General features: G+C 37.2%; 1 protein-coding gene across 1 annotated transcript in view; it reads left to right on the top strand.

Annotated features, from left to right (window-relative positions):
• Nucleotides 1-26,682, top strand: part of TMEM26 (transmembrane protein 26) — a 57,375-nt gene that overhangs the window by 16,502 nt on the left and 14,191 nt on the right. The window contains exons 2-4 of the mRNA XM_006147075.3: nt 8,209-8,287; nt 13,855-13,968; nt 21,499-21,719. Of these exons, the coding sequence (XP_006147137.1) occupies nt 8,209-8,287; nt 13,855-13,968; nt 21,499-21,719 (414 nt within the window). The remainder of the gene's footprint in view (nt 1-8,208; nt 8,288-13,854; nt 13,969-21,498; nt 21,720-26,682) is intronic.

The following is a 26,682-nucleotide window of genomic DNA, read 5'->3' as shown; positions in this document are numbered from 1 at the left end:
ATGGGAGTTCAGCGACATAGCCATTACGCTAACTGCTGGTCCCCCCTGCCCCCAGTTTTTTAAGAGAGATGTTTGCTGTAGGTTGCATGTGCTCACCAGAGAGACAGAAAGTGAGAAATCATCCCCTGCGGGGGTGGTCATGCTGCAATCCCTTCTCCTTCATTCTCCTCTTGGAATTTTGGGCACACATGCACATGTGCCTGCCATAAGTTCTTTTTCTTTTTTGGAGAGGTTTTTGCTATAGGGCGTGTGCACTCACCAAACAGACAGAAAGAGACAGACAGACAGAAAGCGAGAAATCACCCCCCAGGGGGGATGGCCACGCCGCAATCCCTTCTCCTCCATTCTTCTCTCGGGATCTTGGGCACGCACGCACACGTGCCTGGCATGAGTTTAAGCCACTGGGTCCGGGACTCAAACCACAATCGACTACGTGGGAGTCCAGCGACATAGCCATTACACTAACTGCTGGTCCCTGCCTGGCATAAGTTTTAAGCCGCCAAGTCCAGGACTCGAACCGCCATCGACTACATGGGAGTCCAGCAACATAATCATGATGCCATCTGCTGATCCTGATTCCCCTACATTTTTAACTTGTAGTTTTGTAGTTTGAGGCTTTGTATTTAAGTCTTTGATTTATTTTTAGATGATACTTGTTGATGGTGAGAGATTGATAGGAGTCCAGTTTCATTTTTCTGCAGGTGGTTATCCAGTTATTCCAAAAACATTTGATGAAAAGACTTTCTTTTCTCTATCACATATTCTAACCCTATGTCAAAGAACAATTTGCTCTATGATCTGGGGTTTATTTCTGGACTTTCTATTCTGTTCCAATGCTCTGTGTGTCTATTTTTGTACCAGTACCATGCTGTTTTGATTATCACTGCTTTGTAATATATTTTAAAGCTGAGTAGTGAGATACCTCTTATTTTATTCATTTTGCACATTATTGCCATGGCAGTATGAGGTCTTTTATGATTCTGAACAAAATTAACAATTGTTTTTCCTATTTATGTGAAGAATGTCACCTGCAATTGGATTAGAATCACACTGAATATGTAAATAAATTTGGGTAGAACTGAGATTTTGATGATATTGAGTCTTCCAATCCAAGAACATGGGATGTCTTTCCATTTTTTGTAGCACACACTATTTCGTTTTTCAGTTTTTCATAATTTTCCTTGTAGAGGTCTTTAATGTCTTTGGTTAGTTTTATTCCTAGGTATTATATTTACTTTGTGGCTATTATAAATGGAATTGGTTTCTTCAAGTCTGTTTCAGTTGTTGGTGTATAAAAATGCTATCAATTTTTGTATATTTTGTATCTTGCCACTTTACTGAGTTCATTTATCACATCTAGGAGTTTTTCCATAGATTCCTTTGGATTTTCTCTATATAAAATTGTATTATTTGCAAATAAGAACAGTTTAGCTTTTTCCTTTCCTATCTGAATACTTTTTATTTTTCTCTCTTCTCTGATTGCATTGACTAGGACTTCATACTGGAGAAAGTGAGTAGCCTTTTCTTGTTCCAGTTTTTAGTGGGAAAGTTTTCAGCATTTTCCCAGTCAGTATGATATTCGTAATGGATTTAGTGAAACATGGAATTAAAAGACAAATTTATATTGGTGCAAAAACTTTTAAAATCTATGCATGGATTTTTCATACTCTGTTTTCCATGAGCTTTTGAAGACCTCTTGCATAATTTATAAATTTAGAAAATTTATGGGATAAAAGTCAATAGGATTGAGCTAATTTTAGACTAGAGAGGCAAGAGAAGTTTTTCTGGATGAGTCCCATATAGTTGGAAAGAACTACAAGAAAGTGGGGTGGTCCCATGGCCCAAAGGAGCTGGATTCCATATGAGTTTAAATACACGCTGGGCACATGTGTGTACATTCTCAAGATCCCAACAGGCTGACAGGGAGGAGAAGGGATTACCTTGTGGGGGATGCTTCTCTCTCTATCTCTCTCTCTGCAAATCCATACACCATCTGACAAGATAAAAATGAAAATCAAGCACTATGAGGAAAATAATCAGATGAAAAGTGGTGGGGGGAATAAGGGATATCTAGGGAGATGAATCTTCACATGAAGGCCCAAGTTAGCTTGTTTTCCAGAGCTGAAAGAACAATTCTGATGTAGGACAATAGTGAGGAAAAGCAATCAGCAGAATCCAAGAAGTAGGTGAGGCCCTTTTTGTGCGACATCTTCTAGGTCTAGATGCATAAACAACTCATGAAAACCATGACTATATGACAGTCATTGCCTTATCATTGGCATGATAGTGTCCTTAGCCACCCAAACAACTCCCTTTGATTCAAGGAGTCTTGGTGCAATTGTGGGAATCATGGTTCAGAAATTGAATTGATAGGCCAGCAGATGACTTCATGGTTACTTTGCTGGACTCCAGATGACCAACAGCAGTTCGAGTCAGACTAGGTGGCTTGAAATTCATACTGGGCATGTGTGCGTGCATGCCCAAAACTCCAGGAGGAGAATGGAAGAGGAGGGGTTATGACGTGGTCATCTCCCCTGAGGGATGATTTCTCACTTTCCCTCTCACTGTCTCTGCCTTGCCTCCACCTCTTCCCATGAGCACATGTGTCCTAAGACAAAAACCTCTAAAAACAAAACAAAACAAAAAAGAAAACGAGAGAGAAAAATAGAATTGATGTTTTAGTCTTTGTGGCGCACACTTGTAGATGCTGCTATATGGCTGGTTGACACCACGTGGAAGGCTCCATTTGATTCCCAGCCTACCCTAAAAATATGCATGGTGTCTTGTGTCTGTTATCCCTGCTGCTGGGTATGTTGAGGCAGAAGATCATGAGATATCAGAAGCCAGCATAGGCAGCATAGCAAGACCCTTTCTGAAAGAACGGGGTATGGTGTGACATACCTGTAGTCCCAGTCACTTGGGAGACTGAAGCAGGAGTATCACGACACAGTGAGACTTTGTCTTAAAAATGAAGGAGGGAAAAAAAGAGAAAAGAAAGAAGAAAGAAAAAAAGTGAAAGAAAAATAGATTATATGTTATATAAAAAAATAGTCTGGGACAGTCAGTGACATAGTGGTTAGGGTGGCTGGATCCCCCATAGCTTACTGTGTGGTTGGAGTCCTGAACCCAACAGCTTAAAAAATATACTGGGTACATGTGCATGTGTGCCCACAATCCTGAAAGGAGGAAAAAAATGGAAAAGAAGGGATTATGGCATGACCATCCCCCATGGGGCTACTTTTTCATTTTGCTTCTCTCTTTGTCTCTCTGTGATGAGTGTATGTACCCTCTGGCAAATTAGAAAGGAAGGAAGGAAGGAAGGAGAAAGAACAAAAAGGAAGAAAGAAAGACTTCTCTAAACCCTTACAATCTGTGTCCTCTCCTTTTATCAGAGAAAGATTTTTGCTATAGTGAACCTGTCCTCACAAGAGATACTGAGAGCTAAAGGTGAGAAATCACCCCTTGGGGGAATGACCATGCTGCAGTTGCTTCTGCTCCATTCTCCTCTTGGGATTTTGGGCACACTCCCACATGTGTCCTGTGTGAGTTTCAAGCTGCCCGGTCTGGGATTTGAACCATAGTCAGCCATGTGGGAGTCCATCTGCTGTTCCCCATATGTGTCTTCTTTTAAGAAAAGATACCAGATATGTAGCCCTGAGTAAATTTGCAGGTCTGAACCTAGGGAAGGCAGCAACTCCATTGATTGAGCACCTGCAGTGTCAATTGCATGGCACACATTGTCGTATTTACCTCTATGAACCACCGATGAGGTAGGCATTATTCTTTCCCATTGTACAGATAAGGATGTTTGGATCTCAGAAAAGGTAGTAAATTGCCAATAATAAATGAATGGAAGAGGCAGGAATCAAATTTTGGTCTTCTAAGTTTGTGAAATTTCTACTGGGTCATACTGCACTGGAATAATTCTTCCAGTCACAACTCAAAGCAATCCTTGGTACTGGACCTCCTGAAATAAGAGGCCTTTGTAAATGCCAGAAGCCTCCATTCACTTTGTTAGGTCTTTCCTATATTTATAAATTCAAACATTTGAGCATTTGCTTAATAAATATTAATTGGAGACTTAGACATTGCAATATTGCTGGGGAGAGAAGATCAAGGAGTCAGAAGAGGAAAGAGAGAACAATATATGAGACTCAGGATCTCTTTTAAAGAATTCATATTGGCACTGGACTCTCACATTACCAGCTATGGTTTGAGTCCCCGACACAGCAACTTGAAAATCAAGTATGTGCATGTGCGTGTGTGCCCAAAATCCAAGGAGGAGAATAGAGGAGAGGGGGTTACAACATGGTCATCTTCCCTGGGGGGGCAATTTTTCACTTTCCCTCTCACTGTCTCTCTCTGTTTCTTTCTGGTGAGTGCATGCGCTCTGTGGCAAAACTTTAAAATAATTAAAATAAAGAACTTAATATTAAGAAGGTTAAGTCTACACATAAACTATAAATAGCGCAGAGAAATACAGGTTAAGATAAACTTTGGAAATGGTTTTCACAAACAAGTAGGTTGTCGATGGATAGATATGTAAGAGAAACAACCTTCATGATTTGGAGAGACATATGCTCTAAAACCAATATAAAACCTCTCTTTTCAGATTAACCAAGCTGGAAGAGCATTGAGCACTGTTATTACCAGGGTCCCATGGTTAATTAGACAAGATTGTGGATTGACATGGGTATAATGAATTCTTTTTTGTTTTTGTTTTTGTTTTTTTAGAGTGATTTTTGCTATAGGGCATGTGCACTTTCCAGGGAGATAGAGAGAGAGACAGAGAGAGAGAGAGACAGAAAGCAGAAATCAACCCCCAGAGGGGATGTGGCCATGTCACAATCCCTTCTCCTCCATCCCTATCTCGGGATCTTGGGCACACACACACATGCACCCAGTGTGAGTTTTAACCAGCTAGGTCTAGGACATGAACTGCTGTCAAACATGTTTGAGTCCAGCAATGTAACCATTACACCATCTGCTGGTCCCAGGTATAATTCTTGAGCCCTCAATAAGATTCCTTCTACCTAGCCTCTGTCTTCCTTATAGCAAATAAATACAACAAAAAGGAAGGAAAGAAAGAGGGAACATCTCAAAACATTTTGCTTTGCTTTGTTTTGTTTTAAGTACACATTAGTAACTAAGCTGCTCAGCTTGAAAGGATGCTGGAAGGACCATGAGGGGAAGTAGAGATAAGAAAATGAAGCCTTTGAATTTCAGATTGTGGAGCTCAGATTTTCTATAGTAGGCAGCACAGAAATCCTTGAATCTTCAAGTGTTTGGGGAATTGTCATTTTTACATAACCTGCTTTCTAATTAGAGGAGACATAGTAGAACTGGATAGTAGTTTTGTTTTTTTTTTCCCAATTATAGAAATAAACCTTATAAATCTTATTCATGGAAGATGTTAAGGGTTATTGCTTGTTTTATTTTTAACCTCCTTCTGGAGCTATTATGTAATCCATCTATTGTTTCTTTTTTAATTATAACAGCACGGTTAAGGGAGTTCATGTCAACCTAAATCCTGAGAGAGTCAACAAAATTGCCATCTGCCAATTTATGACTTGTTTAAACAAAAATTTACATATTCTACTGTCCCTCAGACTAGAATTCACTTCCTTCCCCAATTTTGAAAGGAAACATTCTCTCCTGATGCTTCCTTTGATATGTAAGGTCAAAGAGTTAATTGTTCTTCCCTTCTTAAGAGAAAGCTGATCTTAGGCTTTTGATATCTCTCTGCAGCCTAGCCATCTTCCAAGTCGGATTTTAATAGTATTTTGACCCATAACCTTTTGTTTCAAAATTGGTTTTTGCAGAAAGTCAGAAGTAGAGGAGTATCTATATTAAATATTGATTTTTTTTTTTTTTTAGAAAAGATCTCTCTTTCTTCTGCCCTTTGTCCCTTCTTCTCCCCAGAAGTTGAAAGAAGGTATTAGTAAAAGGGTTAATAGCTGCTTAAAAAATCTGTTGTAAATTTTCTCTTTTCATTTAGGTTTATTTACTTTTCTCTACTGCAATATACTGATATAGATTTGGTAACAGTTCATCTCAAATAATTCTATGTGTTGAACAACTGACATTTCTACTTTCCAGGTCATTTTAAACCATCTCATGTGTACACTAAAAAGTATTTTAATAAAATTATATTGACCTCTAATTTTGAGCTTGAAATATTCTATCAGGTAAGAGTCCAATTTAAATAATTTTTTTTTTTTTTTTAATGAGCAAGAGAATGAGAGAAAGATGGGAAGAGAGAAGGTAATTTTGACAGGGTCTCTCTGTGTCGCTGTCCTCCTGCCCCAACCTCTGAGCCAGCCAGGATCACGGGTGCATACTACTGAGCCTGGACTGGTTAGGTTTATCCAGGAACTGAAACTGGGCCTCACATGTGGCTCCAACCTAGTACAGCATCGTCCTACCATTTGTGCTGTGCTAATGCTAGCCCTAAAATACAATTGAAAATATGTTTATCTTATTTCAAATTTTTCTTTCTTTGGAGAAATTTTTGCTGTAGGGCATGTGTGAGACAGAGAGAGACACAGGGAGACAGAAAGCAAGAAATCATCACGCTAGGGAAGACTGTCACTCCACAATCCCTTCTCCTCCATTCTCCTCGGGATTTTGGGTACAAACACATGCATGCTCCTGCTGTAAGTTTTAACCTACCAGGTCTGGGATTCAAACTATGGTCATCCATGTGAGAGTCCAGTGATGTAACCATTATGCCATCTGCTGGTCCCCTTATTTCAAAATTTTAAGGATGCGTTTTCTTTGTATGATTTTCATAATAATTCTAATACTATCTACTTATTACAGAAAGTCCACTCTTGCCAGATACTGCTTTGCAGGAAATATAATAGAAGCCCTCTGAGATCAGAGTGACTACTATGGGCTAAATTGTATATCCCTGATATACACATTTAAACCCTACCCACAAATGGGACAGTATTTGGAGATTAATTTTTTTATTAATTAGTTATTAGAGAGTTTTTTTTTTTTTTTGTAAGACATATGCTCTCACCAGAGAGACAGAGAGATAGAAACCAAGAAATTGCCACGCAGGGGAAATGGCCATGCTGCAATCCCTTCTCCTCTGTTCTCTTCGGATTTTGGGCATGCACACATGTGCACCCAGCGTGAGCTTAAGCAACCATGTCCAGAATTTGAACCACAATTGACTACATGGGAGTCCAGCGATGTAACCATTATGCCATCCGCTGGTCCCTGGAGATTAATTTTCTAATTGGGGTAAATAGGTAGTAAGGGTGGGGTCCTAATCCAATAAAATTGATGGCCTTGTAAGAAGAGAGAGAGAGCAATCTTTGCCTATACACTGTGGGAAGGCCATGTGGGGATGTGTCAAGAAGTCACTGCCTACAAGCTGGGAAGAGAGCCCTCACCAGAACCCCACTGAGCAAGTGTGCTTATCTCAGACTTTCAGCCTCCTGAATTATGAGAATATAAATGTCTACTGTGTAGGCACAAAGTCCATGGTATGTTGCAGGCAGCCCAAGGTGACTGACAGTTACTGTCCTCATTTAGTGGATTAGAAACAGAGGTCAGAGGCAAAACTGGCATTTGAACCCTAGTTTGTGACTATGAAATCTCACTCTCTAGATTTCCCTCTGAATTATAATCCAGAAAAATGACTATACATAGTATTTTCAAAATATCAAACCCTTCAGCTGTTAGTTGTTTGTATTTCTATTTTATAGGTTTAGCAAACACATAGAAAACTAGTGTTCTCATTCCTAGTGCTTATCCGATTTTCTGTTCTAGCAGGATATTATTATTTGAGCCCAGAATTCCAGGTTAATGTTGAAAAATGTAACCAACCTTCCTGAAATTGCAATGTTGAAAAAATCCAAGAAGATTTGGTATTACTGTATTTGCTTTTTGTAAAACACACTCAATATAAAATATCCAGTGTTGTGCCTGAAACTAATTGGCAGTGTCCCATTAAACCATATTAAAATTAACATCGATTAATTGGATTAAAAATTCAGTGAGAATGACAGCTGCTAGTGCCTTTTACAGTTACTTTGTTTCTCCATAATCCATATGGCAGAAATCACATAATGCTTTTTTTTCCCCCATTGAAATAAACAATTAAGATAAAAAGGTTTGACTTGATGTGGTTAGGGTATGTGCTTTGCTTTTCTTGGTAAAATCTGAACTGCCTCTTTTCTTCCCTGTTTGCAGGTTCTCACCAGCCATATTTGTATATCTGATTAGCATCGTTCCATCATTGTGGCTTCTTGAAATGCATCATGAGACCCAGGTACTTCCATTTGGAAAGTAGGAAAGACTTATTCAGCAATAAGTGACTCACAGTATGATCTGACTTATTTCAGAAATGAACTTTTATAAAGGACTGAGCTTATCAAGAATCGAATAAATTAAGAGGTCATCAGCAAAGGAAGTGAATCTACGATCTGTCAAAAAGCCAATAAAATATTACATTAATTTAAGATTTGAGGTCACATATTTAATTAACATTTTATGTTAGAAATCTTGTTCTTCCTACCCCCCGCCCCCCTTCTACCCTACAACATGCTAGAATTGATGGTGGTGTGGAAATTTAGTTTTAAAGCTCGCAGCTTCAATGAGTTACGGTGCCCTGCTGAGTAGTCAGGTCCCTGGGGCAAGCAGGTAGCATGATGGTTAAGGTGTGAGGTTCCAGCAGGGCAACTCCATGGCTCAAGTTCCAGAACTGGGAGCTTGAAAAATCACTCCAGGTGTGAATGCATATGTGCCCAAAATCCTGAGAGGAGATTGGAGAAGAGATTGTGGCATGGCTATTCCCTCTGGAGAGTGTTCTCACACTTTCCCTTTCTCTGTCTCTGGCAAATGCATGTACCCTATAGCAAAAAACCTAAAAAAACAAACACAAACAAAAACAAGCAAAAAAAACATTAGTCTGGCCCAATAATAGGGCCTCCTATAAATTTATCTTTTTAGAAATGACAGAAATAAAAACAAGCTCTGCATCTGTACTGTCCTACATAAATTCAGTCAAACTCATGAAGGCTATTTAAAATAGTCTATCCTAAAATACAGGCCATGCAAATTATGGGACATTCACTTTTGATGGTCCCTTGGGCTATCTTAGTGAAATAGGAATTCTATTCTATAGCCCTGAAACTAGAAAGGAAAGGAGCTGTGAGACTCATGGTAGAGAAAGTTGGGTTAATATGTATTATACCACACTAACCTAGAAAATTAGCAGTGGCTTCCAATAATCCTAATATATGTGTAGAGATTTTTAATGGAACTGCTTTTTATACAGGCAATTCTAATACCAGGCTGTAGGCTAGGTTCTATTATTTACTGTTGATAATATCCAGTACATATGTGGGGAGGCCAGTAAGTAGACTCATTCAGACTCCAGCATGGACTTCGTGATCATATTACAGAACGATGGGATCGATGAACTGTATTTACTTTGATACCTTCACTGACAAAATGCTTCAGGCAAGATCTGAGAGAATTTGTTTTTTTGTTGTTTTGTTTTTCTTTTGGTAGAGAGATTTTCTGTAGGGTGTGTGCACTCACCACAGAGAAGAGAGGAACAGAGAGATAGAAAGCGAGAAATCACTTCCCAGAGGGGATGGCCACACTTGGGATTTTGGGCATGCATGTACACATGCCTGGTCTGAGTTTTAAGCCTCTGAGATGGTCCTAGAACTGCAGTCGACTATGTGGGAGTCCACAGTCGACTACGTGGGAGTCCAGCGACGTAACTATTACGCCATCTGCTGATCCCAAGATCTGAGAGAATTTGTCTGTATACACATTTCTTTGGTACAGTTGATCATTTTATAGCAAGGTTAAGCCTCCGATAGATATATAACCTCATGTGGCAAAAGCTTGTGTTAAATTTTAGGCACACAGAGGAACACAGCTCTGTAGACTATTTTTGAAAATTGCATGACACTTACCAATGACACAGACACCAAGAAAGCATTTTTCCTGCTTGCTTCTTCTGCTAAAAAACATTAAAGTCACAGGCTATCTGTATGTCTGCAGCAGAAGTATTTTTGTAACTTGCAGATCAGTTGGCTCAAGTTATCATGGCTTTTTAAAAATTGTACCATAAGGACTTAGAGGACTGTTTCAATCTCTTTACTACTTACTACTTTCAGGGATATGGAAATAAGCTCTGGTGATTTGAATCAATTTTTTTGCTTCACATCCAATTCTATGACATGGCTATCATCCACAATAACAATTCATTTCCCCAAATGCTTTTATAATATAAATGCGTTGCACAGTTAATTGATATACAGGTCAAATCCCATTACAACAAATAGCATGCAACCAAAAGCTCTCTTTTTAATAAAAAAAGATTTTTGAGCCCCGGGCAGTACCTCTCTAATTTTCATACTACAAAAGAAATTGAACCTTTAGTAGTAATGGATTTGACTCGTTTTGACACTGAGAATTAAAATGAATGCCCAGAGATTGAATTGGGTAGGGTGAGCAGAGATGGCAGCAGAAAAAAAGAGAGAGGGACCAAAATTATTGGAATTGCATTTAAAGAAATAAGAAGTGACAAAATAAAGGAAGGTATAACAATTGTTACAGATCCCAATTGTTCCAGGGTTCAAGAAAGTAGTCCTAATGATCAATCCATTAATTTTATAGCTTTCCACAATAACTCAGAGCACCACATCCTAATAGATCTGTAGAAAAACAACTTATGGATTGTTAACACTCTTCTCATATTAATTGAAAATTGGTTTCCCCTCTGGTCTCTTTGTCTACTCATTGGGGAAATATTGGTTGTGATATCAATTACTTTTTTTCATGTGAGCTCCTGTATTTTAGAATATCTTCATATGTATTTTCTCATGTATGCACTCAGCAACTGTAAGTTTGACCCTGTACATACTTCTGATTTGTGGGAGCCCTAAGGCTCAGAAAGATTAAATGATTTTTTTCCTAAAACCACCTGCTCATTAACAGCAGTGCTGGGGATTAGAACCCAATGCTTGCCCAGTTCATCGAACCACACCGCGAGGGGCCAGTGAATGGCATGGTGGTTGGGGTGCTGGATTCCCACATGGCTGGCCATGGTTCAAGTCTCGGACTTGATAGCTTGCTCAATTTTCCTCTCTCTCTCTGTCTTTCTCTGGTGAGTGCACATGTCCTATAGCAAATTTAAAAATAATAATAATAAAGTAATTATATATTTTTTAAAAACCACACTGCCTTTCATAGCTCTGTTTTGTTTTAGAGAAGTTTGCATCAAAATCACCTGACTTCTTTATGATAGAAAAGAGTAACTTAATTTCCTCTGTCATTTTCCATTTACTCTATATCCTAAATGTTCTAACTTCTGACTTGGCATTGGAAGAACATCCTGACCTATTTCATGAAGACATTTCTCTGAGGTAACCAATTTGGTAACTTCATTCCTGGGTCTACATGCATTGGAGAAAAAATAGTTATGACAGTGATTGTGATGTTAACTTTATGTTTATTTATGAAGTAACACAATGAAAATAGTGGAAATAATCTGGTCTTGATGGTGTCACATTCTGGTTTGGCCCAAAGGAATATTTTTCATTTTACATTTTTTTTTGAGAGTTTTTTTGGTATAGGTTATGTGTACTTCCTAGAGAGACAGAAAGCAAAAAGTCACCACCACCACCACCACCCTGGGGGTGGGAGGTGAGGGTAGGGGGCTTGGCCATGCCACAGTCCCTTTTCCTCCATTCTCCTCTTGGGATTTTGGGCACAAATGCACACATGCCTGGTGTGAGTTTTTAAGTCGCCAGGTCTGGAACTCAAACCATACTCAACCATGTGGGAGTCCAGCAATGTAACCATTACACCAACTTCTGGCCCCCCCAAAGAAATATTTTTGAAGAGTTTTAAAAACATAACCTATGAAAAAGTGACACATTGGTCAGAGATCATCTACATGAAGTCACCTATATAGTGTTAAATGTGAACAGTATAACTATAAAAACAACACAAGTCAGGTTAGGTTTCAGGAGTCAAATCACTCTCCTAACAACTACATTAGTTCTTTACAATCCTAATGTAGTAGTCACTTAAGGAAAATCAATCTTTACTACACATCAGCCTATCACAAATAGAATAACAAGAGTGGACAGGAACCTAGATGCCCCCCCTTTTTTTTTCCTTTGCAAAATTTATTTCTTCCATCACAGAGAAAAATGGGGGGGGAGAGGCGTCCCCAGCAAGATTCCTATGCCACAAACTATCCCCAGCCACAGCCCGTAAGTTTCATAGATATGCACTTGCCCTGTGTGTATATATAGGGAGACCTGGGGATGCAAACCAGGGACCTTCCCACCTGGCCTCAACTTGGTGCTGGTTCTCCACTGTCCTTTATGGTTGGTATCATATATGTCTTTACATCATAATGTGGACTACAAAGCTGTTTGTTTCCAAGTTATCTTATAGTGCACTGGGGAATGACTTAATTTTTCAGTAATAAGATGTTTACAAATTTTTAAAGATAAGAATGTCAAAAACATATCAAGGTCACTACTTTTAATATGCAGTCTGCTTTTATGTCTGCAAACAAAATGGTCAAAATTGTTTGCTTGTGACCCTTAAGTCTGTAGATAGAGTCACAAAACTGCTCTGCAATAAGGATTTGTCTCATGGTTCAAAGATTTAATTTTTTATCTTCATTATCTTTTCTTGGAGCCTTAGCTGCATACACATACAAAAAAAAAGTGTGCAAACAGCTGTTTTTTTGCTTCTAGAGATATGGCACATGGCCATTTTTCTTAATTATTCTTGTCATTTCACCCATAACACTAGTTATTTGGATGGAGAGTAGAAAAAAAATAGCTCTTGGCAGGCTTTCTTTTCTCCTTTCTCAAGTAGTTTATAGAATGATCGATGAAGTATCCAGAATAATTAAGAAAAATACACTTCTTACAGCCTTATCAATTCTTTAAAAAAATAAAAAAATAATTTCTCTCTAAATATAAATGTGTGATCGTGGCTATGTGGTGTTGGTAGTGGTGATGGTGTGTGTGTGTGTGTGTGTGTGTGTGTGTGTGTTTCAAAAATATGTTAGCACTGCAGATGTTTAAAAAAGACTTCTACTTCTAAAAATCAGTTTGTAGAATAGACATTGACTCCAGTTCATTTTCCATGCTTCTTGTTTCTCTTCTTATATATTTTTACCTTCTTTTACTCTACCTCAGCATCCCAACATCTGGCTGGATAAAAATCATGCACAGTTTATTTGCAGAAATTCACATACAAAATGAAGGATAAGAAAGAGAAAACATCATTTATTTTAGATCTGTTGTCAAATTTTTCATAAACCTGAATTGACTTAACTGACACTAACATGTGTATTTTGATGGGTGAACATGATAATTTTTGGCAGTGATAGTGCCTGACAGGCAAGATTGAAGGTAATTGAATTATTTACTTAAGCAAAATGGTATTTTAGATAAAGAGGCTTCTGCAAAAGAAAGAAACTCTCAAAAGGAATGTTTTGACCAGAATCATCCATGTTTAATTGTCATCGTGGGTTGTTGGTTTGTTTTACAATTGTTCTAGGCTTCATGAAAGCAGCCCTGATTACCAATCCATAAATTCTGTTCTCCACAATGACTCAAAGTATCTCCTAGACCTATTGAAAAATAGAACATATAGTTGACAATCTTCTCGTATTAATTGAACATTGGTGTGCTATCGTAAGCCTGTATGCTGAGTTTGGGAAATTTTTATGCATATTGAATAAAATTTGTAAATCTTTTCATCATCTCTTGGGTAGATTAAAGCCCTTTTGAACTCTACCTTATTGTGACATTTTCTGGCATATTGCTCCTTCCTCCTACTGCTTAGTATTGCAGTATCCAGTCTGAAGGGATGTCACAGAATTCCAGCAGAAAAGAAGACTTCAATCAAACAGTGAAGTCCAATGAACGAACCAATGGAGCAGATGATCTCATTGAAACGGTGAGAGTTTTTCTCAGAATATAGTAAAACATCCACCTAAAAGTGGATTGGTGAGGATAACATGCAATATGCCTCTCGGCTCAACCCTTTTCTGAAAAAATCTGCTAGTTGTTTACTTGTTTGACATAGGAATCCCTAAAATAATGACCTTCTTATGTATTATTAGAGTTATTTAATATATATAGCAAGCTTATATATTATATATATATTACATATATATAAATAGATACAGGTAACCTGCAACATTAAGGAATATTTATTTGTATCTGTAATATATTTATATACTTACATACTTTTTATATTAATGTATATTTTACATGTATATATTTTAAATAATTTGTAAGCAACTTTAGGTTCTCCACAATATACTCTCCTTCCCTGACACATGCATGTGCAGCCTCCCCCCGACCAAAACCCTGCACCAGAGGTAACATTGTTAAAACTGACAAAGTGGGCCAGTAAGTGGTGCAGAAGTTAAGGTGGCTAGTTCCGATGTGGTTACGGCTAGGTTAGAGTCCTAGACCCAGAGGCTTAAGAAACACACTGGGCACATTGTGCATGCGGGCCCAAAATCCCTAGAGGAGAATGGCATGGTCATCCTCCCAGGGATTAATTTTTCCATTTCCATCTCTCTCTAGATCTGTCTTCTCTCCTGCAGATGCAGGCACTCTACAACAAAAACTAAAACACTGACAAAGCTACACAGATACGTCATTATCACCCGGAGTCCATCATTTACATCAGGGTTCATTCTTACTGTTGTACCTTCTGTAGGTTTTGACAAATGTATAACGAATACATACACCACTGTAGTAGAGTATTTTTGCTACCCCAAACATCGGGCCTTAACTATTCATCCCTCCTCCTCCCCACAACTCTTGGTAACAGCTGATCTTTCTACTGTCTTTGTAGTTTTTCACCTTTTCCAGAAGGTCATGCAGGTGGAATCATACAGTGTAGAGCATTTTTAGGTCGACTTCTTTCTCTTAGCAATATGATTTAGGATTCCTCCATGTCTTTTCATGGCTTTATAGCTCATTTTTTTATAGCTCAGAATAATATTCCATTGTCTAAATGTACCATGGCTTACTGAGCCATTCACCTCCTGTTGGATACTTTGGTTGCTTCCAAGCTTCCCAGTTGTGAAAATTAGGACTAAAACTGCTTTAAGCAACTGCATGTCATTTTTCTGTACCTATACAGATTATGTGTGTGTGTGTGTGTGTGTGTGTGTGTGTGTGTGTGTATCTCTTCAAAAAGTTCATGGAAAATGACTATTATGGAAAACTATGCCTGTATATAAAATTATTTAAAAAATAATTAACTTACACTTTTATTTTATTTTTTAACAATCTTTTTGAAGTTCCCTTCATAAGTTTTCAACTCTCTTTACATAAATACCAAGAAACACGATTACTGGATCATACAGTAGGACCATTTGCAGCTTGGTAAGCTGTCAAACTATCTTCCATAGTAATTGTACATGCTTGCCTTCCTGCCAGCACTGAATGAGAGTTGCTATTGCTCCACAGCCTCACCAGCATTTGGTGCTGTCAGTGTCCTGGATTTCGCCACTCTGATAGGTTTGTAGTGGTCTCTCGTTATTTTAATTTGAATTTCCCTGATGACATATACTGTGGAGCATCTTTTCATATGCTTGTTTGCCAACCATACATCTTCTTTGATGAGATGTCTGCTAAAGTCTTTAGCTCACTTTTTATTTAATTGTTTTTTTTTTTTAATCAGTGTTGACTTTAAGGATTATTTGTGCATTTTGGGTAACAGTACTTTATCAGATGTGGGCTTTTTTATTAGCAAACATTATCAGTTTGTTGTGTGTCTTTTCACTCTCCTGAAATTGTCTTTTATGGAGCAGAAATTTGAAAGTTTAATGAATTCCAGTTTATTAAATCTTTCTTTCATGGACTTGCCTTTTGCCTTTGGTGTTTTATCAAAACAATCATTGGTGTATTCAAGTTCATGTAGGTTTTCTCTTACATTTTCTTGTATGAGTCTTATAGTTTGGGATTTTTTTAAAGAATTATTTATTTGTTTATTTTACTTTAATTTGACCAGAGAGAGACACATGCAGAGAGAGAGAGAGAGAGAGAGAGAAGAAAGTGAGAAAGCAACCTGCAAGCCACCAGATCTCAGACTTGAACTGTGGTTGACCTAGTGGGATTATTCAGTGCCTTAACCACCATGCCACCTGCTGCTCCCTTATCGTTTTGTATTTAGTTTAGGACATTGATCTATTTTGAGTTAACTTTTTAAAAAATTTAATAACTTTAAGTTTATTTGTGTATCTTTATTTTTTCATTAATACGTAATAACTTTATGTATTTATAGGGTACTTTTGTGAAGGTTATTAAGTTTGCCTCTGGACTCATTGTTTATTATTTGGATGTCCAGTTGTTCCAGCATCAGTTATAGAAAACAATATATTTCCTTCACTGTATCATCTTTACTTCTTTGTCAAGAATCGGTAATGGGTTTATGTGGGTCTATTGCTGGGCTCTGCATTCTGTTCCATTAGTCTACCTGTCTGTTCTCTCGCCAATACCATATTGTTTTGACTAGCACAGCTTATACTAAGTCTCGATATCAGTTAATGCTAGTCCTCCGACTTTCTTCTTCTTTATGATTATGTTGGCTGTTTGGAGTGTTTAGCCTCTCCGTGTAATCTTTAGCATCTGTTTGTCAAAGTAACAAAGGAATTTGGTGGTATTTTATTGGAATTACATTGAATATATAGGTCAGTTGGGGAAAAATGACATCAATATCGAGTCTTCCTTTTTATGAGCATGGACTGTTTCTCCACTTATTTCATTCTTGTCTGATTTCATTCATCAGAGATTCATAGTTTTCTTCACATATATCTTGTACATATTTTGTAAGATTTATACCCAGCTCTTTCATTTTGGGGGGCACTAATGTAAACTATATTTTGTTTTTAATTTCAAATTTCACTTGTTTTTGGTAGTGTATAGAAAAGAGATTGACTGTTGTATATCAAAATTTCATCCTGCAACCTTGCTATGCATGCTTATTAGTTCCAGGAGTTTGTTTTTGTTTTATGATACTTTGGATTTTCGACATAGAGAATTATGTCATTTGTGAACAAAGAATACTTTATTTCTTCCTTTCCAGTCAGTATACCTTTATTTACTTTTCATACCTTATTACCTTAGCAAAAATGTCTATGTATCTTTTTTTGTTTATTAGCAAAATAGAGGAGGTTTCTAACCTAAATGCTTGTTTGCCAACCATACATCTTCTTTGATGAGATGTCTGCTAAAGTCTTTAGCTCACTTTTTATTTAATTGTTTTTTTTTTTTAATCAGTGTTGACTTTAAGGATTATTTGTGCATTTTGGGTAACAGTACTTTATCAGATGTGGGCTTTTTTATTAGCAAACATTATCAGTTTGTTGTGTGTCTTTTCACTCTCCTGAAATTGTCTTTTATGGAGCAGAAATTTGAAAGTTTAATGAATTCCAGTTTATTAAATCTTTCTTTCATGGACTTGCCTTTTGCCTTTGGTGTTTTATCAAAACAATCATTGGTGTATTCAAGTTCATGTAGGTTTTCTCTTACATTTTCTTGTATGAGTCTTATAGTTTGGGATTTTTTTAAAGAATTATTTATTTGTTTATTTTACTTTAATTTGACCAGAGAGAGACACATGCAGAGAGAGAGAGAGAGAGAGAGAGAGAAGAAAGTGAGAAAGCAACCTGCAAGCCACCAGATCTCAGACTTGAACTGTGGTTGACCTAGTGGGATTATTCAGTGCCTTAACCACCATGCCACCTGCTGCTCCCTTATCGTTTTGTATTTAGTTTAGGACATTGATCTATTTTGAGTTAACTTTTTAAAAAATTTAATAACTTTAAGTTTATTTGTGTATCTTTATTTTTTCATTAATACGTAATAACTTTATGTATTTATAGGGTACTTTTGTGAAGGTTATTAAGTTTGCCTCTGGACTCATTGTTTATTATTTGGATGTCCAGTTGTTCCAGCATCAGTTATAGAAAACAATATATTTCCTTCACTGTATCATCTTTACTTCTTTGTCAAGAATCGGTAATGGGTTTATGTGGGTCTATTGCTGGGCTCTGCATTCTGTTCCATTAGTCTACCTGTCTGTTCTCTCGCCAATACCATATTGTTTTGACTAGCACAGCTTATACTAAGTCTCGATATCAGTTAATGCTAGTCCTCCGACTTTCTTCTTCTTTATGATTATGTTGGCTGTTTGGAGTGTTTAGCCTCTCCGTGTAATCTTTAGCATCTGTTTGTCAAAGTAACAAAGGAATTTGGTGGTATTTTATTGGAATTACATTGAATATATAGGTCAGTTGGGGAAAAATGACATCAATATCGAGTCTTCCTTTTTATGAGCATGGACTGTTTCTCCACTTATTTCATTCTTGTCTGATTTCATTCATCAGAGATTCATAGTTTTCTTCACATATATCTTGTACATATTTTGTAAGATTTATACCCAGCTCTTTCATTTTGGGGGGCACTAATGTAAACTATATTTTGTTTTTAATTTCAAATTTCACTTGTTTTTGGTAGTGTATAGAAAAGAGATTGACTGTTGTATATCAAAATTTCATCCTGCAACCTTGCTATGCATGCTTATTAGTTCCAGGAGTTTGTTTTTGTTTTATGATACTTTGGATTTTCGACATAGAGAATTATGTCATTTGTGAACAAAGAATACTTTATTTCTTCCTTTCCAGTCAGTATACCTTTATTTACTTTTCATACCTTATTACCTTAGCAAAAATGTCTATGTATCTTTTTTTGTTTATTAGCAAAATAGAGGAGGTTTCTAACCTAAATAGAATAATTTCCTTTTCTTTGCATGTCTGATATTTGGCAAACATCATGACCTATTTACTTCTTTTTTTGTTTTTGTTTTTTAAAAAGAATTATTTTATTTTGGGACCAGTAGTTGGCGTAATGGCTATGTTGCTGGACTCCCACGTAGTCGACCGCAGTTCGAGTTTCCGACCCAGGGCCTTACACTCATGCCGGGTGCGTGTGCGTGCATGCTCAAGTTCCCGAGAGAATGGAGGAGAAGGGATTGTGGCATGGCTATCCCCCCTGGGGTGGTGATCTCTCGCTTTCTCTATTTCTGTCTCTCTGTCTTTATAGTGAACGCACATGCCCTATAGCAAAAACCTCTCTCAAAAAAAAGAATTATTTCATTTTTATTTATGTTAATTTGACCAGAGAGGGACAGAGTGAGAAAGTGAGAGAGGGAGAGAGAGAGAGAGAAAGAAAGTGAGAAAGCAAACCACCAGGTCTATGACTTGACTGTAGTTAGTTAGCCGTGTGGGAATTAAGCACCCTTAACCACCACACCACCTGCCAGCCCCATCATCACGACCTATTTAAAAACAGTGTATAGGAGAGACTGAAAGCCGTGGCTTCTATCACTGAAACATGTTTCCATCAGTAAGATAGGCTATTCATTCTGTGAAGTTAATAGAATGAACCTTGGAGTCTAACTTAAAATTCAATCACAAATTATCTTCATCACTTTGAACAAATCTCTTAGTCTCTCCATGTAAGTTTTTCATATGACAATTAAAGCTATTAATATTTACCCTGCTAGTGTGCTTCCTGTGTGAATGAAATAATATGTCTGTGAAGTTTTATAGAATAAATATAAAGAAATGCACAAGGGCTGGCATGGTATCCTGGTAGTCACAGAAGCTGGAGACCAGAGGAGCAACTATAACTAGAGTCCCAGCCCTGGTGTCTTGAAAAACATAGGGGGCACGTGTGTGTGCATGCCCCAAACCTTGACAGGATGAAAAATGGAGAAGGGATTGTGGCATGACTACACCCCATTGGAGAGGTGCTTTTTCTTTCTCTGTCTTTCTGTCTCCTCTCGTGAGTGTACACACCCTCTGGCAATTTAAAAAAGAAAGAAAGAAAGAAGTATACAGATGAACAACGATTTATTTTTATGCATGACCGCGGTCAGGTTGGTATCCTGCCTTGTTATTTAGCCTCCCTTTACTTGTGCATTTGATATTTACAGGTGATCAGGAGGGGTAGATATATTTTGCACAATTGTAGTTAAATGGAATTAATATTTAATCCACTCAAAATCTAAGTGCACATAGTTTTTTTTGTTTTGTTTTGTTTTGTTTTTGTTTTTGTTTTTGTTTTTGCCATGAAGCGCATTTGCTCACCAGCATGAGACAGAGAGAGGGAAAATGAGAAATCACCTCTCAAGGGGATGGGCATGCCATAATCCCTTCTTCATTCTCCTGGGATTTGGGGCATGCACACGCATGTGATTTTCAAGGACAGGACACAAACTATGGTCGACCATGGGGGAGTACAATACATTAACCATTGTGGCAATTTTTGGCTCCACATGTAGTCTTTAAAAGATTATAACTTACAGGGTCCATAATATGAAGGATCTTCAAAAAGTTCATAGAAAGTACATATTGTGAAAAAACTATGCGTGGATATCAACATTTATTATACCAAAATAAACTAATACTTTAATTCTATTTTTCCATAAACTTTCTGAAGTCCCCTCATGTACGCTGAAACTTATTTAGAAGGTAAATGGCAAGAAAAGTCATCTAGAATACATGAGTAAGAAAATTTTTTTCAAAATTTAAGAATAATGACCAAACGAAATGTGCTTGCTCGTTTGTAGATTATTGAATGAAATGTTAAACATTAAAAATAAAAATAATAACTTTATGTTTCTTTCTTGACATATAATTAATGGATACATATTATCATATAGTTTTTCTGGCTAAGTATAATAGAATTTTAAGGCAGTTAAAAAAAAGGGGCAAGATTTCTACCATGTTATAAATATTTCGAGATTAGTAAATTCAGATTTAAAATCTACAAAAGAAAAAAATCCAGGATTTTTGTGGTTTTAACATGAAATTTATGAAATTTACTGTGTGTCATACTTCGTTGCAGAGCATTATAAAATGAGAAATGATCTTGAAGACATTGTAAAATTTCTTTTTGAATATCATTTGATACAAGCCCACTAGCAAGTATGAGGTATAAGTTACTTATGGGACCAGCAGATGGTATAATAGTTACATTGCTGGATTCCCACATGACCAACTGTAGTTAAAGTCCCAGACCCAGTGGCTTGCAACTCACACCAGGCATGTGTAAGTGCCTGCCCAACAACACCCCAAGAGAATGGAGGAGAAGCGTTTGAGGCACGGGGTGATTTCTCACTTTCTGTCTCTCTCTCAAGTGAGTGAACACTCCCTATAAAAATCTCTCTTAAAAAAAAAAAATCACTTGTTATGTTAGTGCTATCTTAAGGACCACATTAGATTATTTCTTTTTTCAGAGTGTTCAGCTGAAGGAGTTTTACTTTCTTTAGTAAGTGAAAAATAACTCCTGAAAATGTCTCCAAAAGCCAATTCTTGATTGAAAACCACAGTGATGAAGGCATTTCTTTTCAAGATGGTAACTGATAATTCTCTGTCTGTATGACATTTCTGTTAAACAGGCCAAAGATTTTGTAAATAACTTATCTACAGTATGTGAAAAAGTTTGGACTCTGGGACTTCATCAGACATTCCTGTTAATGCTAATAATCGGAAGATGGCTTCTTCCCATTGGCGGTGGCATCACTCGAGATCAGCTCTCTCAACTTCTCCTTATGTTTGTGGGGACAGCTGCTGACATCTTGGAATTCACAAGTGAGACACTGGAAGAACAAAATGTGAGGTAAGCAGGTCTTGCAATGAGAAGACCTTTTGAAGGTCAGGACCACATGCCTACCTCTGTTCTGCTATTTGTATTCTGTGTGAATAAAGACGTTAAGTATTACAAATGTCCACTATTAAAATTGTAATTTGCTGGCAGATGAGATATATATTTGGAACTACCACAGTCTTTATGTTTAAAAAAAAATGTATACGCAAGGTTTCCCGAGAGGAAGGGACACATAATGTGTCCTGTGGGTGAGAGCAGTAAAGCTCTGTGTGTGCATGACCACGGGTCGGGGGACCCTGGTCATCTGGAAAACTTCTGGCAGCAGGATGACCAGCTCTAGCTCTTCTTTCTGCTTCCCAAGAGTCAGGAGAACAACCAGTCACAAAATTCTCTTGTAGAACACAACACAGCTACCATTCTAAGAGAGCGAATAGGAGAGATGTGGTGAAATGTCTCCCCCATCCAGTTGGGGAATTTACATTCCCTGGTGTGAATAGAGAATGGGGCAAATGAGGTTTTTATTTTACTAAATTTTATTTTCAGTCAGTTTTCCTCGAAGTGCCCAAGGCTTTTTGGTGTAGATGCCTATAAATTAAAACTTATTGAGTTGGTACTTTTATTTTTGCCACAAGCAAATAAACTCAGAATCCATGATCACATCTGTTTATGGAACTACTTTCTTACCATTAGGGATTTAAGTCTCAGTGCCTGAATTACTTTAAGCTTGGGTTGTTTTGCACTGTGCTATAAAAATAAATTGGAATGAGGCTGGCTTTTAATGCTGCAGTTTACTTTATGCTGTGTTCCTCAAACAACAAAACATAAAGCTGAGCAAAAGACACTAACATACTGAGTAAACTTAATATCCCACTGATAGCATGAATTATATTTATAACCATAGCTTACCTTTATAAGATCATTTCTGTTTCGTTTATATGCATTTTTCTTATAGCTTATTAAGTTGACATATTCTTTTAAAAAGAATTCAACCTAAATTGATTCATTATCCTCAGAGCATTGATTTTAGTTTTGTGGTTTTGATGTCTTACATTTGATCAGTGCTTTACGTTGTATAATGTATTTTAAAATATTTCAGGATAATTATAATACAATGAAGTCACAAGGAAAACATGAAGAAATTATGACAGCATATAAGAAAAATAATTTTCTAGAATAACAGGGAGATGACACTATAAAGATAACTAGCTACCACTATATAGAAATGAATACATATGTGCTGAGTATCTAGGGACATGGTAAAGAACATAGGGTAGTGAAAGAGGTGTTGCAAAGGGATTTTGGGGGTCAATCATGAAAATGTGAGAAATAACAAATTTAGCTATCTTAATAGACTATTTATTAGTCCCATACAGAAGTGACACCAAGGGGCAATTTAGGGATCTGTGTTTGTTAATAAATGTTAGATGTTCATTGAATAAAGTTATGATTGCCTAACAAAACAAACCAAAAAAACCTCTTGAACACCATAAGGCATTTTTAAATTTTGTGTATTTTTTTGTATGAGAGAGAGAGAGAGAAAGAGAGACACAGAGACAGAGAGAGTGAGAGAAATACACAGACCCCATCCACAGAGTGCTCGGCCATGATCATGGTCATGCATGCATGAGCCTGCTTGTATAGGGAGACCTTGAACCTTGAACCCAGGACCTTTCCATGTGGCCTCAGCATGGCAGAGCATTACAACACTGCCCCTGGACTGGCTTCACAAGGCATTCTTTCATTCATCAACGATGGATTGGTTATGTTTTGAGTCGTCAGGAAAGTCATGATAAATTTTTCTGTGTAAAAATGCATCATGACTTTCCCAACAATTCAGTAAAATGCACCAGACACTGTATTAGGTAGATTGGAGACCAGATGCTGAGCTAGTGATTAAAAAAACAAACAAACCAGTGTACACAGTCTTGGTCCAGTGAAGACTATTTGAATTCAGCAAGAACCTAGGGAACACTTGATGTTTTAAGTCACTTTAAATATCTCTGGTTTCTTCTGCCATTCACAGATTAATCTGAAGGATTCATGAACGTATATATATATTTTTTTTAATTTAAAACTTGTATTATATTCCAAGAAAGCTGACATTTAATGGGACCAAATAAACTATGTTAGGGCTTATATGGTTTATGTTTTTAAAATTTGTTTTCAGTTTTCATGGTGTGAAATTGAAGCCATTTTTAATATTACTACAGTGGCGTCAGCGGCTTTCTGTAATCTCTACACCACTCCCATGTGCCTCTATTACTCAAATACCAGCCTTCCACCTTCATGGCACCCCCATCTCCCCACTCCAACCCCATTTTTATTTTGAATATTACTGAAGTACTTCGGTGGCTTTCTGTAACCTCCATGCCACTCCTGTGTGCCTCCATTACTCAAATACCATCATCCCCACCCCAAACCAGCAAGTTAGGGCCTAGGAAGTTTCTAGAGTTTTCATCTTGAAATTCGTTTTTTTCTCTATAGTGATATTCTTTGTCTGAAAGTTTATTTTGTTTTATATAAGCACTCTAGTTGTCCTGCTATTGGCATGTGATGAATTTTCAATTCTTTTGTTTTCAAGTTATTTGTATCTTTGTATCCAAACAATATATCTTATAGCCAGTCTGTAGTTGGATCTTACATATCTTTTTCTGAGTCGGAAAATTTTATCTTTGGCTTTGTGTGTATACTAATTCCCCAGGATAACTATAACTACCACAGACAAGGATGCTTAAAACAACAGAAATTTCTTTTTTTACAGTTCTGGAGGCTAGAAATCCAAAATCAAGGTGTTGGCTTCCAATGAGGGCTCTGAGGAGGCATGCTCTCTATGCCTTTCTCCTAGCTTCTGGGGACTGCTTGTAATCCTTGGTTTCCTTGGGATATAGATGTGTCACCCCAATTTCTGTCTCTTTCTTCACATGGCATTCTGTGTCTCCAAATTTCTCTCTTCATAAGAGGACATTGAATCTTTGGTTAGAGCCCAACTCACTATAATCTAGTATGTCTTCATCTTAACTCAGTTATATCTGCGAAGAGCTTATAAATAAAGTCACATTCTGAAGTTCAGGTAAACATGAGGTTTTAGAGGGCATTATTCAATATCATGTGTAGTCCATTAATACTTAATATAATAACAAAGGCAGCCTTGTTTATATTTGCTATTTGGTTGTTTGTTTTTCTCTTTGTTTCATGTTCTATGTTTACTCCTTCATTGATTTTCCCCCCTCCCTTTTTTAGTCATACAAAGATTTTTCAGTCCACAATTTTAATTTCTCTGTAGCTTTTGAATGATTTTATTAGTGGTTGCAATAGGAATTACAATATGTATTTTAAATCTTCATAGCTCTGTCACTCCATTTGTTCCAGTGGTCATAGCTCCATTTCTTCTCCCTCTTTTTTCCTATTATTGTTGTGTGTATGTCTTTGATGTCATTAGCCAACAATACACTTTCATGACTATTGTTCTGTATACACTTTTCAGAGAAAAGGAAATATTATATAACTGCCTAGTATGTTTAGATCCTTTTTATTTGTTCATGTGCTTACCATTTTCATTTCTTCTTGTGGATTTAAGTTACTCTCTTGTATAATCTTCTTTCAGCATGAAAACCATCATTTAGTATTTCTTCCAAGGCAAATCTACCAGCAGTAAACTCTTACAAGTCTTTCTACATCTGACAGTGTTTCCTTTCAGGTTTAAACAATAACTTTACTGCATATAGAATTCCTGGTTGACAGCTTTTGTTTCATTTTGTTTTGTTTTTCAGCATTTTATATCTCTCACTCTAGTTCCTTCTGGCCTTCATTGTATTTGATAAGATGTCAGCCACTACTTATTTGGTTGTTATCCTGTATATGATAAGTCAATTTTCTTTTGATGATTTCAAGATTTCCATTTCTCTTTCTTCTTCAGTAGCACAAGTGTGCTATGTGTAGATTTTATTTTTAGTTTATTTTAGTTTTTGCCATGGGGTGGTGTGCATTTTCCAGAGAGAGAAAAAAACAGAGAGAGAGTGGGGGAAAAAAAGGAATCACCCTCTGAGGGGATGACCACACTACAATCCCTTCTGCTCCAGTCTCCCCCCAGACATTTGAGGCATGCGTGTGCAAACACCTGGAGTTATTTTCAAGACACTGAATCTGGGACTCGAACTGCACAGCCAGCCATGTGAGATCCAGTGTGTTAACCTCCACACCACCTGCTGACCCTGTTTTTAATATTACTAGGTCTTATTAAGATTGGATCCTGGAAGGAGCAGCAGATGGCATAGCCGTTACATCACTGGACTCGTACATGCCAACCTCTGTTCGAGTCCCAAACCTAATGGCTTGAAAGTCAAGCACTGTGTGTGTGCATGCATGCCCAAGATCCCAGGAAGAGAATGGAAAAGAAGGGATTGTGGTGTGGCCATCCTCCCTGGGGGGTGATTTCTCACTTTCTCTCTCACTGTCTCTGTTTCTCTCTGTGAGCACATGTGCCCTAAGACAAAAACCTCTAAAAAAAAAAAAATGACTCTTTGATGGGTAAATTATGTTTTTCCTCAAAGTTTTAAGCCATTATTTCTTTGTTCTCTCTCTCTCCTGCTCTACTGTACTATCTCCTTCCCCTTTTTCTCTTGGTTTTGTCTTCCTCCTTCTGGGAATTTTATTAAAAATATGTTTGTTCCACCAGGTACGTGTGCATGTGGGCCCAAGATCCCAGGACAAGAGTAGAGGAGAAGGGATGACAGTGTGGCCAACCCCTCTTGGAGGGCGGCTTCTCACTTTCCCTTTCACTGTCTCCCTTTGACAAGCACATACACCTTATGGCAAAAACTTCTTAAAACAAATAAATAAATAGTGTGCATTCAACCATGTTTTATAGATCCATGAGACTTTCTTAATTTTTCTTTAATATTTTTTATCCTCTGTTCTTCAGATTAGATCATTTCCATACATCTATCTTCCAAGTCACTAATTTTTTTTTTCTTCT

Source organism: Tupaia chinensis, unplaced genomic scaffold (genome assembly GCF_000334495.1).
Source record: "Tupaia chinensis unplaced genomic scaffold, TupChi_1.0 Scaffold000199_1, whole genome shotgun sequence".
Taxonomy (NCBI): Eukaryota; Metazoa; Chordata; class Mammalia; order Scandentia; family Tupaiidae; genus Tupaia; species Tupaia belangeri.
This window is presented reverse-complemented; position numbering and strand designations above follow the sequence as displayed.